The following is a 14,592-nucleotide window of genomic DNA, read 5'->3' on the forward strand; positions in this document are numbered from 1 at the left end:
CAGAGAACGCTGCCTCAAGGCTCCGGGTTCTGCTTGCTGCTCCTGGTTCCAACAGCTGTGGTTGCAGTCACCTTTGCTGAAATGCTGGTTTGCTGTTTAACGGGTTTGCTGGAATCCTGTGGACTACACCGGTGAAATCACTCCAAGGAACTGAGTCAAAAAAAGGGTCTACTTCTCCTGTTCCCATTAACCTCACCTGTAGGTGGGTTGGAAGGGAGGTATAAGTATTAAAGAACTCTAAATAAAGCAGGGCTGAAAAAGTTCGCAGCCTACAGAGAGGAGCTTGCAGTATCCTCCGTCCTCCTCTATCCAAGGCTGGGGGTGGAGCTTCCGCCGCCAGTCTGACCTTTTTTTCTTTTTTTCTTTTCTTTTCTTTCTTTCTTTTTTTTTTTTTTTTTTTTTTTTTTTTTTTTTTTGTAGCCTTGGCTGTCCTATGCTCGCTTTGTGCTTTGTAGACCAGGCTGGCCTCGAACTCACAGAGATCCGCTTGCCTCTGCCTCCCAAGCGCTGGGATTAAAGGCATGCACCACCACCGCCTGGCGGTCATATGCTTTGGAACAAACATTTAGTCAGTTGCGTCTCAGAAAACTGAAGACAGTGTTACAAATGACTGTGCCTTGCCTTTCACAACCAAAGAGACACAACCCAGGAGCCTGAACACACATTTTCTCCCCTAATGGAAAGAGGCTGCCACACTGTCTGTGTTTTTTAAAGTAGGTCCCTCAGTGGCTGTACAAATAGGTTTCTAGATAAGATCGCCCCTCATTTCCACCTGTCTTCCGCCCAAAAGACAGGGGGTGGGGGGGTAGGGGCTCTCGACAGGTCTCTTGTTCCTTAGGACAGTACAACTAATGATTTATAATGTCAAGCCTGAGAATTTTCTCTTGAAATTCTTAAGAAGTCTTTCTCTTGAAAGAAAGAAGATGGTTCAGTGGCATAGTGAGCGCCCTTGGAGTCTGAAACAGTACTCTGACAGCTGTCACGAGTGAGCGAGCGGCACATGGGCCTTTGCAGACAAAAAGGGTTATTTTATCCAGATTATTCCCCACATGGGGGGGGGGAGGAGGGAGGAGAGACTAATTTGTAATCATCAAAGGAATGCTGATTGCACTCTGTTGTACTCATCCGGATTCAAGATTTCTTTTGGAGATCATTCTTCCATTTTGTCCTCCTCCCTGGTCCTCTGACCCCAAATGAGGCAATTTGTATTCACGGGGCATCTGAGGCACACATGAACTCAGACCATTTGCAAATATGGCTGCGATTCAGAGGCCCGACTTGCGCATTTTAATGTTGCCTGGTTGCTCCGGGTTTGAAAAACTTGGCTGTCAGGTTGAAACTAGTGGCCTGGAGCACCACTTCAGCTTCTAACTTGTTAACGTGGAGGAAGTTCAGTGTTGGGGCCTGAGCACTCTGGGGGTACGGGTGTTGGAGAAAGTGTGAGTCAGACATGTGGAAATGGAAGATCTGTATACAGGCGGATCTGTGCCAGGTCTGTGGGCACAGAAGTCAGCACTCTCGATGGCTTGATTATCCATCCTTCAAATTCCTCTCTTATGATTCCTATGTCCAGTGAATCTACTGAAACCAAAAACAGGACAATAGCGGTTCTACAGAGTGGTCACATGTCATACCTGACATCTGGTACCTGAGAGACCCTACAATGTCCCTTTACCTCTCCCCACAGACCTGTCCTTGGGGAGTCACCCTAGAACTGAGGCTCCCCTGGAGAGAAGACAGGAGTGTCTCAGGCTGTACATCAGCGGAGGAGCTCAAGTTGATCAAGAAAGGGTCGCATGCATTTAGACAAAAAGAACAAGATATCTGGACTGGGCTGCAACTCGGTGGCAGAGTACCTGCCTGGCATGCATGACGTCCTGGGTTTAATAGCCAGTACTAGGAGAGGAAAAAAAAGGACACCAAAAGAGCATCACTCTTAAGGTTAAAGATATGCAAACCAGGCACAGTAGCAGAGGTTTAATCCCAGCACTTGGGAGACAGGCAGATTTCTGTGAGGCCAGGCTGGTCTACACAATGAGTTCCAGGCCAACAGATCTATTTAGTGAGACTTTGTTGAAGAAGAGGAGGAGGAGATGCCACTTGTGGCTTGAATAAAAAGGGCTCATATATTTGCATGTTTAGTCCCCAGCTGATAAACTATTTGAGAAGAATTAGGAAGTATGGCCTTATTGGAGGAGGTGTGTCACTGTGGGATGGGCTTTGAGGTTTCAAAAGCCTGCCACGCCCCTCCCTTTCTCTCTCTCTCCCCCTCTCTCTCATCTCTCTCTCCCCCTTCCCCATCTCTGTCTCTGTCTCTCCCTCCCTCCCTCCCTCCCTCCCTCCTTCCCCCTCCCCCCCTCCCCCTCTCTGCCTGCTGCTTGTATCAGGATGTAGAGTTCTCAGCCACCTCTGCAGCACCGTGCAGGGCCTAACCCTCTGAAACTCTAAGCAACCCCCAATTCAATGGTTTCTTCTATAAGCTGTCTTGGTCCTGGTGTCCCTTCACAGCACTAGAAGAGTGATTAAGACACCACGGAGTAGAAAGACAAAGCCAGGAATTGTGGGGAAAGGGAACTGAGTGCTTACTGCTTCTGTGTCCACCACTGCTGCTTTCTCAGGCCTTCTTTCTAGTCTTCCTGTGCTATGCGAAGAACATCCTGTACTAGTTCTTTCTGTGAATATTTATTATTTCATTTCATACTCATCTTTGTAAAAAGCTTGACACCTATAGCTCTAGGCTGCCGGTGGTTTGGATTTTCACTTATCTCCCTGTCTCTTCCTCCCAGCACTTTACAGATAATATTTCCCCTTCGTTTGCTTGTTTTTAGTATTTTACAGATTTGGCATATCTACGAATTACCTCCCATGAGGTCCTTAAAATGAAATCTTTCAGCAATTCTTGAAAACTAATTCTAAGATTCTATGATGTTGTGTTGCTTCTTATTTGCTTTTCTCTCTTTCAGGAGAGTTTTCCAGTGTGTGTTAACTGTCCTTTCCATCCTGTGTGCCCATCACTTTCCTCACCAGCGTTTATAGATTGTTTTCAGGTCTTCTGACTAAGTTCTCTAGGATTCCCCTGTCACTGAGTCTCTTCAACAGTGTCTAATGTGCTGTCTGTAAAGACGTTCACTCCAGTCCATGGGTTCTTCATGCCAGGAGCTACAGTTTAGCTTTCCTGCAATTGTACTCTTTTTCTTGATGGACTTTGTTCTTTTATGATTTGGGGGTCCCCCTTTTGATTTCTTAAGAGCTCTGTGTTAATGCTGAGTATTGCTTGTATGATGTTTTTAATTGTGTGTTCATAATCAGCAGAATTTCACCCATGTGAATTTTTAAATTAAGTTGTGCACAGAAGAGAGAGAGAGAGAGAGAGAGAGAGAGAGAGAGAGAGAGAGAGAGAGAGATTGTGTGTGTGTTCATATGAATCTCGAGTGACCCCATGTTGCTGATGGTTCCATGTAGGGAGCATCCATGTGTTTATTTTTTCCAGGTAGGACATGGAATAAGAAATATATGTAAGTCCTGGGAAAGAGCAGGCTGGTAAAATTAGCAATGAGTGTTACAAAAGTGGAATTACTTTAAACCACTTGGAATTTATTTATATTATTTTCTTCCCTTGATATTAGAAAACTGCCTAAATGAAAACTTCTAAACATGACATCTTCATTTCAAAACAAAAGTTATGAAGAGTAAATGGCACATGAAGCCCTTAGAATACATCCAAAACAGAGGTCTCTGATTTGCTTCTCAGCTGATAGGCCAAAAGAATTTTTTTAGCTCATCAGTGTGGCTTTCTTGTTCTGAGGGAAACCAAGTGAGGAGGCCATTGCCTGTGCTAGGCCAGAGTTTTAACAGGAGATGGCCACATACAGGGAATAGCAACAGGGCCCCCTTCTGAGCAGGGGCCAAACTGAGCTGGCCCAATCTGGGCATCTCTCATAGTGCTCCAGTCTCAACAATCTTAGAGAGCCCATGAGCTGTGCTCCTCCTAAGCAAGCTACTTCCTTACCAAGAGAGAGGAACAAACCAACCTCTTTTAAACAGTAACAGCCTTTCATTCATAAAAGTCCAAAAACCCTTTGCCCTACTTTCTTGAGCCATTCCTTAGCTCAAATAATAAGTGCGTGGACTTCTAAGTTTTACTGACAGGTGGGGAGAAGTAGGCAAGGCGGGCAGTGAGGGGTGGGTAATGGGCCAGGGGGCAGATGCTGTTCTGTTAACCTTCCACTAATTCCTTCTCAGGAACACTGCAGCGCTAAGCTGCACAGGAAGATGGCACAGGAAGGAGGGAAGACCAAAGATCTCCACATTTTATTAATGATGACCCATCAATCAAAACATTTAGAGGACACACCGCCAGTATGTGTATATTTATTTATAAGTTATGCGGTGTCCAACTGTGAGTGCACATGTTAGTTATGAGCAGGGTGTCTTTTTGTTGTCAGAGTGGAGCAGCAACTACAGCCTGCGCTTGTACGTGTGGGAGACCCTGAAGGGTTCAGCTCACTGCACATCAGAAGTCCCTAGTTCTCATTTGTTTCCTTGTTATGGAGCCCTGGCTGGTGGGACTCACAATGTAGACCAGGCTGGCCTCAGACTCAGAGGTCTGCCTGCATCTGCTCCTGAGTGCTGGGATTAGAGGCGTGCGCCACGACGCCTGGCCTCCGATTCCAGCTGTGCACACCTGAAGTTAACTGTGGTAGTGCATGCTTGTCATTCAGCACTCGGCAGGTAAAGATAAGAACACCAGGAGTTCAGTGACAACCTCAGCTGGCTACACAGTGAGTCTGAGGCTAGTTGAGCTACGTGAGACTCTTTCTCAAAACCACACACACATACAGAAACAAATATACACACCTATGTACACACATGTACATATACAGACACACACACATACACATGCACACACAGAGAAACAAACATGCACACACAGACACACACATGTACACACACACACACACACACACACACACACACACACACACACTTTGTGCCTGTTCTGAGTAGGTATGGGTTCCTTTTGTTTGTTTGTTTGTTTGTTTGTTTTTTCGAGACAGAGTTTCTCTATGTAGCCTTGCCTGTCCTAGACTCACTTTGTAGACTAGGCTGGCCTCAAACTCACAGCAATCTGCCCTTTGCCTCCTGAGTGCTGGGATTAAAGGCATGCGCCACCATGCCTGGCCTGGGTATCTTTTTTTTGAGGCCATCCTCTAAACAACAGATGTCTGCATAGAGCTTAGGCCGTTTTCAGTGTAATAAGCAATGGCTGAAAGCCCACAACAGGAGATGTGTAGTTAATACTCAGACATGTCACTAATACAGGAAGGAGCATTTGATGTCCATGGAGCTCCTTGGGTCACTCCTCAGGAGATATCGAGAGAGGACCGTAACAATCGTGTGTGTCCCCCATGACTGCAGCCTCTTTGCACTGACTGAGATGAGCAGCTGAGAGAGAAGGCATGGCTGAATGAAGTGTGCCTCCTCAGTGGGCACCCGAGATGGCACAGGTCACTCCAAGAACTATCCAGAAAGGCTAGGCAAATTGGAGACACATTTTTCTTGGCCTTGCTCCCTTGACATTGTCAAAGGCCACGCCCCCTAGGCCAGGCCCAGTTCAGTGCTGGGGGTAGCTCTTGTGCCAGCTGGGGCCCCCCTGGCAGGTTAGCTGCCGTATATAGGAGGCTGAGTTCTTGTCTGTAAAAGAGCCTATTACTCACCACTGCTGCTACAGGGCTGAAATCAAATAACACTGAGCTCAATTAACTCCCCTTGCTTCTTGCTGTCTCTTCCTGGGGACGGCTGCTAGGCTGCCCTTTCCAGCACAGCACCCGGGAGACCACAGCCATCACTTGTGAGCTGACACATGTCTTTGCCACAGAAAGGGCCAGCCGGACGTTTCAAGTGCGGCTGCTTTCCACGGAAACAGACAGGCAGTGTGAGACCCTTCCTCCTCCTCTCTTCTTCTGTGAGAGCCAGACAGCTTCAGACATTCCGTTTGTTTGTCCTCTGCTATGAGCTGGCTTCTCAGGCTGTGATTTTTTTTCAAGTGACAATAACTCCTAGGTAAAAGGACAATATGACTGAGGCATAATAAAATGCAGATGGGAGTGTGTGTATGTGTGTGTGTGTGTGTGTGTGTGTGTGTGTGTGTGTGTAGGGGAGGGTGTCTGTGTATAGAGGTGTGAGTGTATGTATGTGTGTAGGTGTGTGTGTATTAGGAGTGTCTGTGTGTGTGTGTGTGTGTGTGTGTGTGTGTGTGTGTGTGTGTGTAGGTGTTGGGAGGTGGAGATGAGCTGGGGAAATGCTGGCCTTGTCTCCCTGATGGTGCACCTTGGGCTAATGGGGACGGAGCCCCCACTTGGCCATGTTCTAGGTGGACTGACATATGAATAGGAAGTAGCTCTGTGCTGTGACCATCAGCATAGTGCCTCCACCTGATTGTTCCTTGGAGTTGCCAAGGGAACCTTAAAGGAACCCAGTGCCTGCTTCTTTACCAGTCAGTTCAACCACAAACCCTAGAACGCCGCCAAACACCATACATTCAGTTCCTCAGGTTATCCTACATGCTCTAGAGTTACACACTGCTTGTCTTAGAGCAAAATAGGTCAATTTAGCTTCCTGAAAATGGACAACTGTGTGTGCTCTGTCACCTTACAGGACTTGGCCTCTAAGATCCACTGTATCACATCCTGAAATTCTGGCCAGTGGACATTGAAGCTTCTTGTCAGGTCTACCTGCTGGACTGAAGGTGACCTATGTCACAGACCGATTTGCGAGGCACCAGGATTCACACTAGCATGGGAGTATACTTGGAGGTGTAGTTTTTAAATGGGTGATTAAGTGACAACAAGGGCATTCATGTAGGTCCCGATCCAATCTGACTGATGGCTTCAGAAGAGGAGATGGGCACAGACACACACAGAAGATGCTCGCACAGGTGAGAAATCGGCTACCAAGGACAGGGGCCAAACGTTGGTCTGAGAGGGAGGCCCAGCCTCTCAAACTGTTTCTTTAAAGAAGTATTCATTTTATTTTATTTTTTAAAAGAGTTTTTAAAAAGACTTTTAGGGTGCCCGAGAGATGGTTCAGTGGTTAAGAGCACTGGCTGCTCTCCCAGAGATCCTGAGTTCAATTCCCAGCACCCACATGGCAGCACATAACTGTCTGTAACTCCAGTTCCAGGGGATCTGAGACCCTCACACCAATGCACAGAAAATAAAGGTAAATAAATTATTTTTTAAAAGACTTTTAAAATGCTCTGTGTATATGTGTTTGCCTGCATGTATGTATGTGTAACCACCTGTGTGTCTGACTCTTGAGCAGGCTAGAAGAGTGCACTGGGTGCCCTGGAGCTGGAGTTACAACATGTGGGTGCTGGAAACTGAACCCAAGTCCTCTGGAAGAGCAATCTATGTTCTTGCTTGTTTGTTTGTTTGCTTGCTTGCTCTGTTCTGTTTTGGTTTTCCCTGAACTTCCTCTGTAGACCAGACTGGCCTTGAACTCAGAGATCTGCCTGCCTCTGCCTCCCCAGTGCTGGGCTCAAAGGCATGTGCCACCACGCTCTGCTTGAGCTGGGAATTATTACCTGCTGAGCCATCTCTTCAGGCCCTGGTCCTCTTTACGTTTATTGATACATTTTTTTGGGCGAGGAGCATGCATACCTCTGTGTCTAAGAGTGTGGAGGTCAGAGGACAACTCTGAGGAGCCTGTCCTCTCTCCCTACCGTGTGGGGCCAGGGGATTAAACTCAGGCCATTGGGCTTGGTAACAAGTATCTCCACCCCATGAGCCATATCTCAGGCCCCAATCTTTCAAACTGGGGGGGGGGGGAGGGGGAGAGAGAGAGAGAGAGAGAGAGAGAGAGAGAGAGAGAGAGAGAGAGAATGTGAGTGTGTGTCCACTCTGCAGGGCTTTGTTACTGTCACCTGAGCGGATGAACGCCATCAGAGCCAAGCACAAATTCCACCAGAGGAAAGCGCAGGTGGCTAGTGTGAGGAACCAGTACTGCCATCCAGTAGCCCTTCTCTGCAGTCTGGGGACACTTGATGACAAGGAAGATCTTTTAGGCAGACACTCTTCTTCCCTCCCATCTTCGTCCTCCTCCCTCCTACTTCCAGCTCTCTGTTTCTTTCCAAAACTCAGAGGAAACTAAATGTATCAAGATGGGTTAGACCAAACTCCAGGAGGTCGGGAAAGTTGAACAAGACTGCACCCTCTCCCTCTCCCTCTCCCTCTCCCTCTCCCTCTCCCTCTCTCTCTCCCTCTCCCCCTCCCTCCCTTCGTCCCTCCCTCCCCCCCCCTCTGTCTCTCTCTCTCTCTCCTTCATACCCCTCACCCTCAGCCCAATCCTCTGAATTTCTTTAAGGAGAAAGGGGGAAAGAGAATGGGAGAGAAAGGAAAGAAATGAAGAAGGAAAAGAAGCTCCCCGCCCTGTCTGTCCTCAACAGAGAGAAGCTGGGAGGACACCTCAAGATGACAGGGACAAGTGTTCACTGTGACCTTGGCTTGATCCCCAGAACCGGGAGTGGTAGGAGAAAACCCAGTCCTGAAAGCTGCCCTCTGACCACGCAGCTCCTGCGTGCCTTCCCTCACACACGCCATGCACACATATGCACATGTATACAAACAACGATAAATAAAACTTAAAAGAAACAAACAAACAAACTTTTAATCCCAGCACTTGGGAGGCAGAGGCAGGCGATCTCTGTGAGTTCCAGGCCAGCCTGGCCTACAAAGTGAGTCCAGGCCAGTCAGGGCTACACAGAGAAACCCTGTCTTGAAAACAAAGCAAAACAAAACAAAGCCAAAAAAACTCAACAAGGACAGAGGGGCTGCTGTAAACTATCTCAAGAGATACATGGAAGCCAGATTCTGAGGCAGACAAATGTCTTGTTTTTTTTATTGTTAGTTTTTTATGGTTGAGACTCCAAAAGGCACCCCCCACCATCTTCTCCACCCTTTCCCCCCTACACCCCAGACCCCTGCTTTGTTCTCCAAAGAAAGAGAATGTTAAAAAAGACATGTTGCTTCTGTTTGCTTTCTACAAGAGGGGAGAAAGAGCTACTCAGTGATCTACTTGGACATCTCTGGCCTATTCCTCTATTTGGGGGATGCAGAAAGAAGAACAAGACTTCATCCCAAGGAGGAAAAATGGACAATAGCCAGGCACTTAGGGCTGGGATGGAGGACCACATGCACTAACTCACTAACTTTAAAATTGCACTCTTGTTTTCCCTGGGAGAGGATACATATACATATACATATACATATACATATATACATATACATATACATATACATATACATACATATACATATACATATACATATACATATACACATACACATATACATTTACATATACATATACATATACATATACATATATACATTTGTTTGTTTGTGTGTTTGTGCATGCACACACATGTCACAGCGTTAGGTGGAGATCAAAGGACAACTCTCCTTCAACCAGGTGGGTCCAGATATCAAACTCAGGTCATCAGGCTTGGCGGCAAACTCCTTTACCCACTGAGCCATCTTGCCTGCCCTGGGAGATGTTTTTAAGGCAGTGGTAGCCACCCCAGCCTAGAATCCCAACATCTTTAGATAGAAGAGGGCATGGCACGGTGGGGGGGGGGGGTAGAGGGGCAGTACACTTTGGGGCTGATTAGGCCACGTCACAAGCACAGTGGGGAGGCAGGGCCACCATGCAGCCTCTGGATTAGGAAGAGATCTAGTGCTAGAATCTCCAGGGAGGGAAAAAAAAAATCAATGACCCAGGAAAAACGACACCAGCCACCAGCCTCAGCCATAGCCTGGGAAAGCTCTGCAAAAGGGAGTAGGCTTTAAGCAATGTTCTCAAACTGCGGGGAAGATCTGGGAGGCCCTGCACTGTATGACTCGGACTGGGGCCCTCTGATGGGGACCCTGGACATTCTGAGACTTTGTTTCACAGGGACACTGTTCTTCTTCCCTAGGCTGGGGGGGTCCTGAGTTCCCTCTTTCCTCTACACCTTTGTGATGGTTCCCTCATTTAGAAAACAAGTGTCCGTATGGTTAAGCATGCTCTCTGGCCCTGGGTTATTGTGCTCCGGCTCGGCAGGGGAGAGCCCACTATTTTCTGTTCTCCATCCACACACTTGCCAAACTCATAAAAGGGAACAGGCTTGCCTGTCCCTAGGAAATCAGGCAGGACCCTTTGAGGCCACAGGAAGTCAATCACAAGATGAGGCCAACACACTCAAATGGACACTCAAACTGTGCATTTGGCAGCTTGGGAATTCCCCTCCAGGCCATCACATGGTTGGAGGCTTGTTCCTGCTGCTTTTCATTTAAAGACTTCACCTTTCCTTCTCTCTGAGACTCCGGAGGCTTCCCCTGTCCCACACTGTATAGAGCTTGGGTTTAAACTGGAGTGTGCTGTGGTTTGGGAAGGCAGGACCACGTGTTTCTTTACAGTCCCTAGACAGCAAAGAGAGAAGAAGAAAGTCTGGCAATGCTACCACCTGCTGCTGGCTCTGGGACTTAGAAACCCCAAGACAGCAGGAAAAGCCATTTACCTTTCTCACCTTTTAAGAACCTAAGCACCGGCTTCTCACAGGATGCAGCCTCCCTGTTTAAAGCTTAGCTCTACTCAGTGGCAAGTTGCTACACACAGTTAGTTTCCAGACCTGCATGGTAACCCACGCACTGTTGGAACTGCGACTGTTTCCCTCAAGAAACAAACTCTGAGTCTATAATCTGGGGGTGGGGGAAGTTTCATTGTAATTTGCCTAAAGCAATATTTGTTCAGTTGCAGTGATGTCATCAAAAAGGGAGGGGGTGCTGGTCAGCCTTTAATTCTTTCCTTACAATAATCAGGACAAGACAGTGCTCACTATAGCTTCAAGCAGCGAATATAGGACTTCTGGAAGCCAAGGAAGTCCTGTTACAGAAAAAGAAAAAAGCCAATGGTGCTTGGAAAAACAAACAAACAAACAAACAAACAACAAAAACAAAAACAAAACCTGATGGATTTCCCCAGCATATTTACTAGAGTCTTGGTTCTCTCCGGCTTGTTTTTATGGGCCGGGGTTTGCTTGCCAAACAGTCATATCTTGGCTTCCTTGGCCAGGCAGGAACAGTGCCTTGATATTAAATATTCTAAGCAAAGAACCTCTGACCCAAGGGCTCTCAGCTAACAATGAATGACATTCTCTGTAAGCAAACCAGAAACCAACTTAAGTCTGCGCTTCCAGTTTCTCTGCCTAGTGCTCTGTCACACAAGCAGAACAGAGAGTGACTCTGTTTACCACACTTATACTGAGAAAGAAAGAAAGAAAGAAAGAAAGAAAGAAAGAAAGAAAGAAAGAAAGAAAACTTGTAGCAAGGGGCTTGCCAGAGTCCTGAGAGAGGGGAATGAGGCTGCAGATCCCGCTTCCTGGGCATGACGGACAAAGATGCTGAGCAGGTGGAGACCCTGGGCGGTTACAGTTGTAAAGACATTTGTCACCTTGAGCAAGAGTTCTAAAAACCATCCAATCCACACCTGCCGCCTGCTGCCTGCCGCCTCGAAGCACACCTTGCTAAGATATTTTGCCCGAGGTTGGATAGGAGATCGCCAAAGAAAAGCATTGATCTTTGAGTTGGCAGGAGGGAGTCAGGATGTGTGTGTGTGTGTGTGTGTGTGTGTGTGTGTGTGTGTGTGTGTGTGTGTGTCTGGTTTGGGGGAAGTGCTGGCACCTTTTGCTCTAGAGTCATGCCTCTGAATGTAGTTTCTGTTCTGTCAGCTTCTATCACAATCAAGGCATCCCTACCAGACCTCCAGTCTTCCCAGGCTCCCTCCCTAGGGGCCGGTTTGGACTTTAAGTCCAGCGTGCCCGGGACTAGTCTCCTTACATGGGTACCCTTGGAGACTGGCTGGGACGCACCCTTAACGTGTGGGTGGCCAGCCAAGTGCAACTCTTCGTCCAGAACACGGTAATCTTCCAGAGCTGGGCGTGGCACGGGGGCTCAGTTTAGGGATCCTCTAGTTGTGAACACTCGAAGGTCAGGGTTGAGTCGCTGATGCTCAGGAAACTAACAAAGGTCAATAGCGCCGCGAGAAACTCGAAATAGGTCCGTCCGTATGAAGGAGTGACTCCCCTGTTACCACCACCTAAATGCCAAGGGCTCTCACCAGGCAAGAAAACTGATTAGGGAGGGCCACTTCAACTCTAATCCGAGCAGGTCGTGCCCCCTGCGGAGGCCGCCCCCACCTACTGTTCACCTGGACAACAGCGAGGGCAACGTGGGCTCACAGCAAGCCAGTAAGCTCTTACCAGAGAAATCGGTGAGCGCGGAGGTCTCTTTGGAGCACACCAGGACCGTGCAGTAGAAGAGGCGCAGGAACTGCCCCGGAGGTTCTACCTGCCTGCGGAGGCCGGGATTCTGCGCGGATTGGGGCGCTGGCGGTGGGCGCGGGTGTCCCGTCAGGAGCATGATGCTCCGGGCCTCTGGGCGCTGGCGCTGGGTTCACAGGCAGGAGGACCTGGTCACATGGCGGGACCAGTTCTTAGCAAGCGGCTCAGCGGCCCCTTGCCGCCTCCAGATCAAGACTGCAGGAGCTTCTTAGGCGGTCGCCGGCGGGTCCGGGTTCCCTAGCCAAGGGGAGGGGGCGGAGACCCGGGGCGGGGCGAGGAACCCAAAGAGGCTGCCGCGCAGTTTCCCCTGAAGAAATCTCCCGGACTCCACGCGCCTGGAGAACCTAAGGGGTGTCACCTCGTGCCCTGGAGGGTTGCCGAGGCCTATCGGGGACGCCGAGCCCCTAGGGGAGAATGTCCCTGCTACCGATCCCGGTGCTGCGCAACTTGAGCACTTTCCACGCCCGGGTCTCTAGGCCGGGTGATGGCCAAGCGCTTCTGGCCCAGCCTGAGCTGGCCCGGAGCCAACCTCACCCTAGCCGGTGGAGCAGCACGGCGGGTGCCCGTCCGTGACGCACTTTAGAGCCAGCGCAGCGAGTGTAACCCTGGCCAGAGGGGAGTGGGGACCGTGGGAAGGTGCGGGTCCTGGAGAAAGAGGCATTACCGTCCCTGCCACCTTCAGCGCTTGGTGCACAGCCACCAAGAACGCAGTACGTCCCCTTGCCCCAAACCCAGCTGTCTGCCTAGGCTCTTGCAGTCGGGACCTAAACGAGGTGAGGGTCTCAAAAGTGTCTCGAGCCCAGTTCTTTTTGCCAGGACGGAGCTTCCTCTGAGTTCTAGCTGACAGAAGCCCTCGGGGATCTGAAACTGGGCTGGCATAAACGGCCGCTGCACGCTTAGAATTGAGCTTTGTTTTGAAATGGGCCATGACATCTATACGACCCCCTTGACTACTCGCGGTGTCCACATATTTGGACGTCCATAGAAACAAGCGATCGGTGACGACAGCAGAGACAAAGCGTAGGAATCCAGAGCTGCGGGCCAGGTGCAAGGTACTTGGCTTCGAAAGACCCCAGACCTACGGACAGCACAGGCGTCCAGGCCCTATGGCGCCCGCGGGAAGGAGGAGGGCCTGGCGGGCGGGCGCTCGGCACAAAGTGTTCCCCATCTACCGCCCGGAGGGCTTGCCAAGTTCACCCAGCGCCTGACGCGGAAACGTAGATAGCGAGCCACAAGGGCGGGGCCAGGCTTACAGCCCCGCCCGGCTCCCTGAGCAGAGCACGCAGAGCCAGGTCAGTGGAACACGCGGTTGCTCTGCCTCCCTGTGGCACTGTCTCAGAGGTGGACCACTAAGATCCCTGGAAGGTGACATCCACACATTCTGCAGGGGCTAGGTCGGCCAAATTAAGATCCTGAGTGTGAGTAGAAAAATGCTAAACATCCGCATTTGTGTGGAGGGATCCAGTCTGCAAGGCCGAACTTAAAAATAAATAAATAAATAAATAAATAAAGTCTACACTAAAATAAAAGCATAGCCTTGTGCTGAAGAGATGGCTCAACGTTAAGAGCTTGCTGCTCTTCCAGAGTTCAGATTCCAGCACCCCCTCCCCTCAACCCCCCCCCACACACTAAATCTTTTTTTATCATAGCCTTAATAACCATGGGACATAAGTCCAATATGAACGTCTTACATTGGGGAAACTGAGGCTGGGAGAGTAGGTAAGGTTGCTCAACTCACAGGGACCACCGGAAAAGGGTGCTTCAACCCTCAGCCTCTCTTATACTTCTATTTATGCCCCCCACCCCGTGTAGGTGTAGAATGGCTCCCAGTGTGTACCAGGTGGTGCTGGGCATGATGGTGCTGACACAGGAAGGGAACCGTGCTCCCTGAGGGATGGGGACAGGAAGCATTGTGCTGTTGGGGCTGTAGTGGCTTCCAGATGCCACCGCCCCTGTGACTGCATCCTCACACTTCCATATTGGGTTAGGTGATACAGGATCCGTGGAGCATCCCGGGACACGGAGAAGGTGTTGAGACCGTAGGAGTCATCACTACAGCGGGGAAGACTAGACACTGGATCATCCACAGCAGGTGAAGAGTCACAAAACACGGGGAACTGAAGGAGTCCAAGAGAGCGATGCTCAAACTGAGGCGCAGGGAGTGTGGTCCTTAAGGAAACGTTCTACGATTAGATAGGTGGAAAGGAGCGGAA

The 14,592-nt window shown here is 49.4% G+C and overlaps 1 protein-coding gene across 3 annotated transcripts in view; it reads right to left on the reverse strand.

The window, feature by feature from the left end:
* The window catches only part of EVA1C (eva-1 homolog C), a 68,312-nt gene extending 54,364 nt beyond the window's left edge, over positions 1-13,948 (reverse strand). For all 3 annotated transcript variants that reach the window (XM_084802064.1, XM_084802063.1, XM_084802062.1), the window contains exon 1: positions 12,299-13,948. In XM_084802064.1, the coding sequence (XP_084658190.1) occupies positions 12,299-12,458 (160 nt within the window). In that variant the 5' untranslated portion in view covers positions 12,459-13,948. The remainder of the gene's footprint in view (positions 1-12,298) is intronic.
* Between the last annotated feature and the right edge of the window lie 644 nt (positions 13,949-14,592).

Source organism: Acomys minous (assembly GCF_964271855.1).
Source record: "Acomys minous genome assembly, chromosome: 11".
In the NCBI taxonomy this organism is placed as follows: domain Eukaryota; kingdom Metazoa; phylum Chordata; class Mammalia; order Rodentia; family Muridae; genus Acomys; species Acomys minous.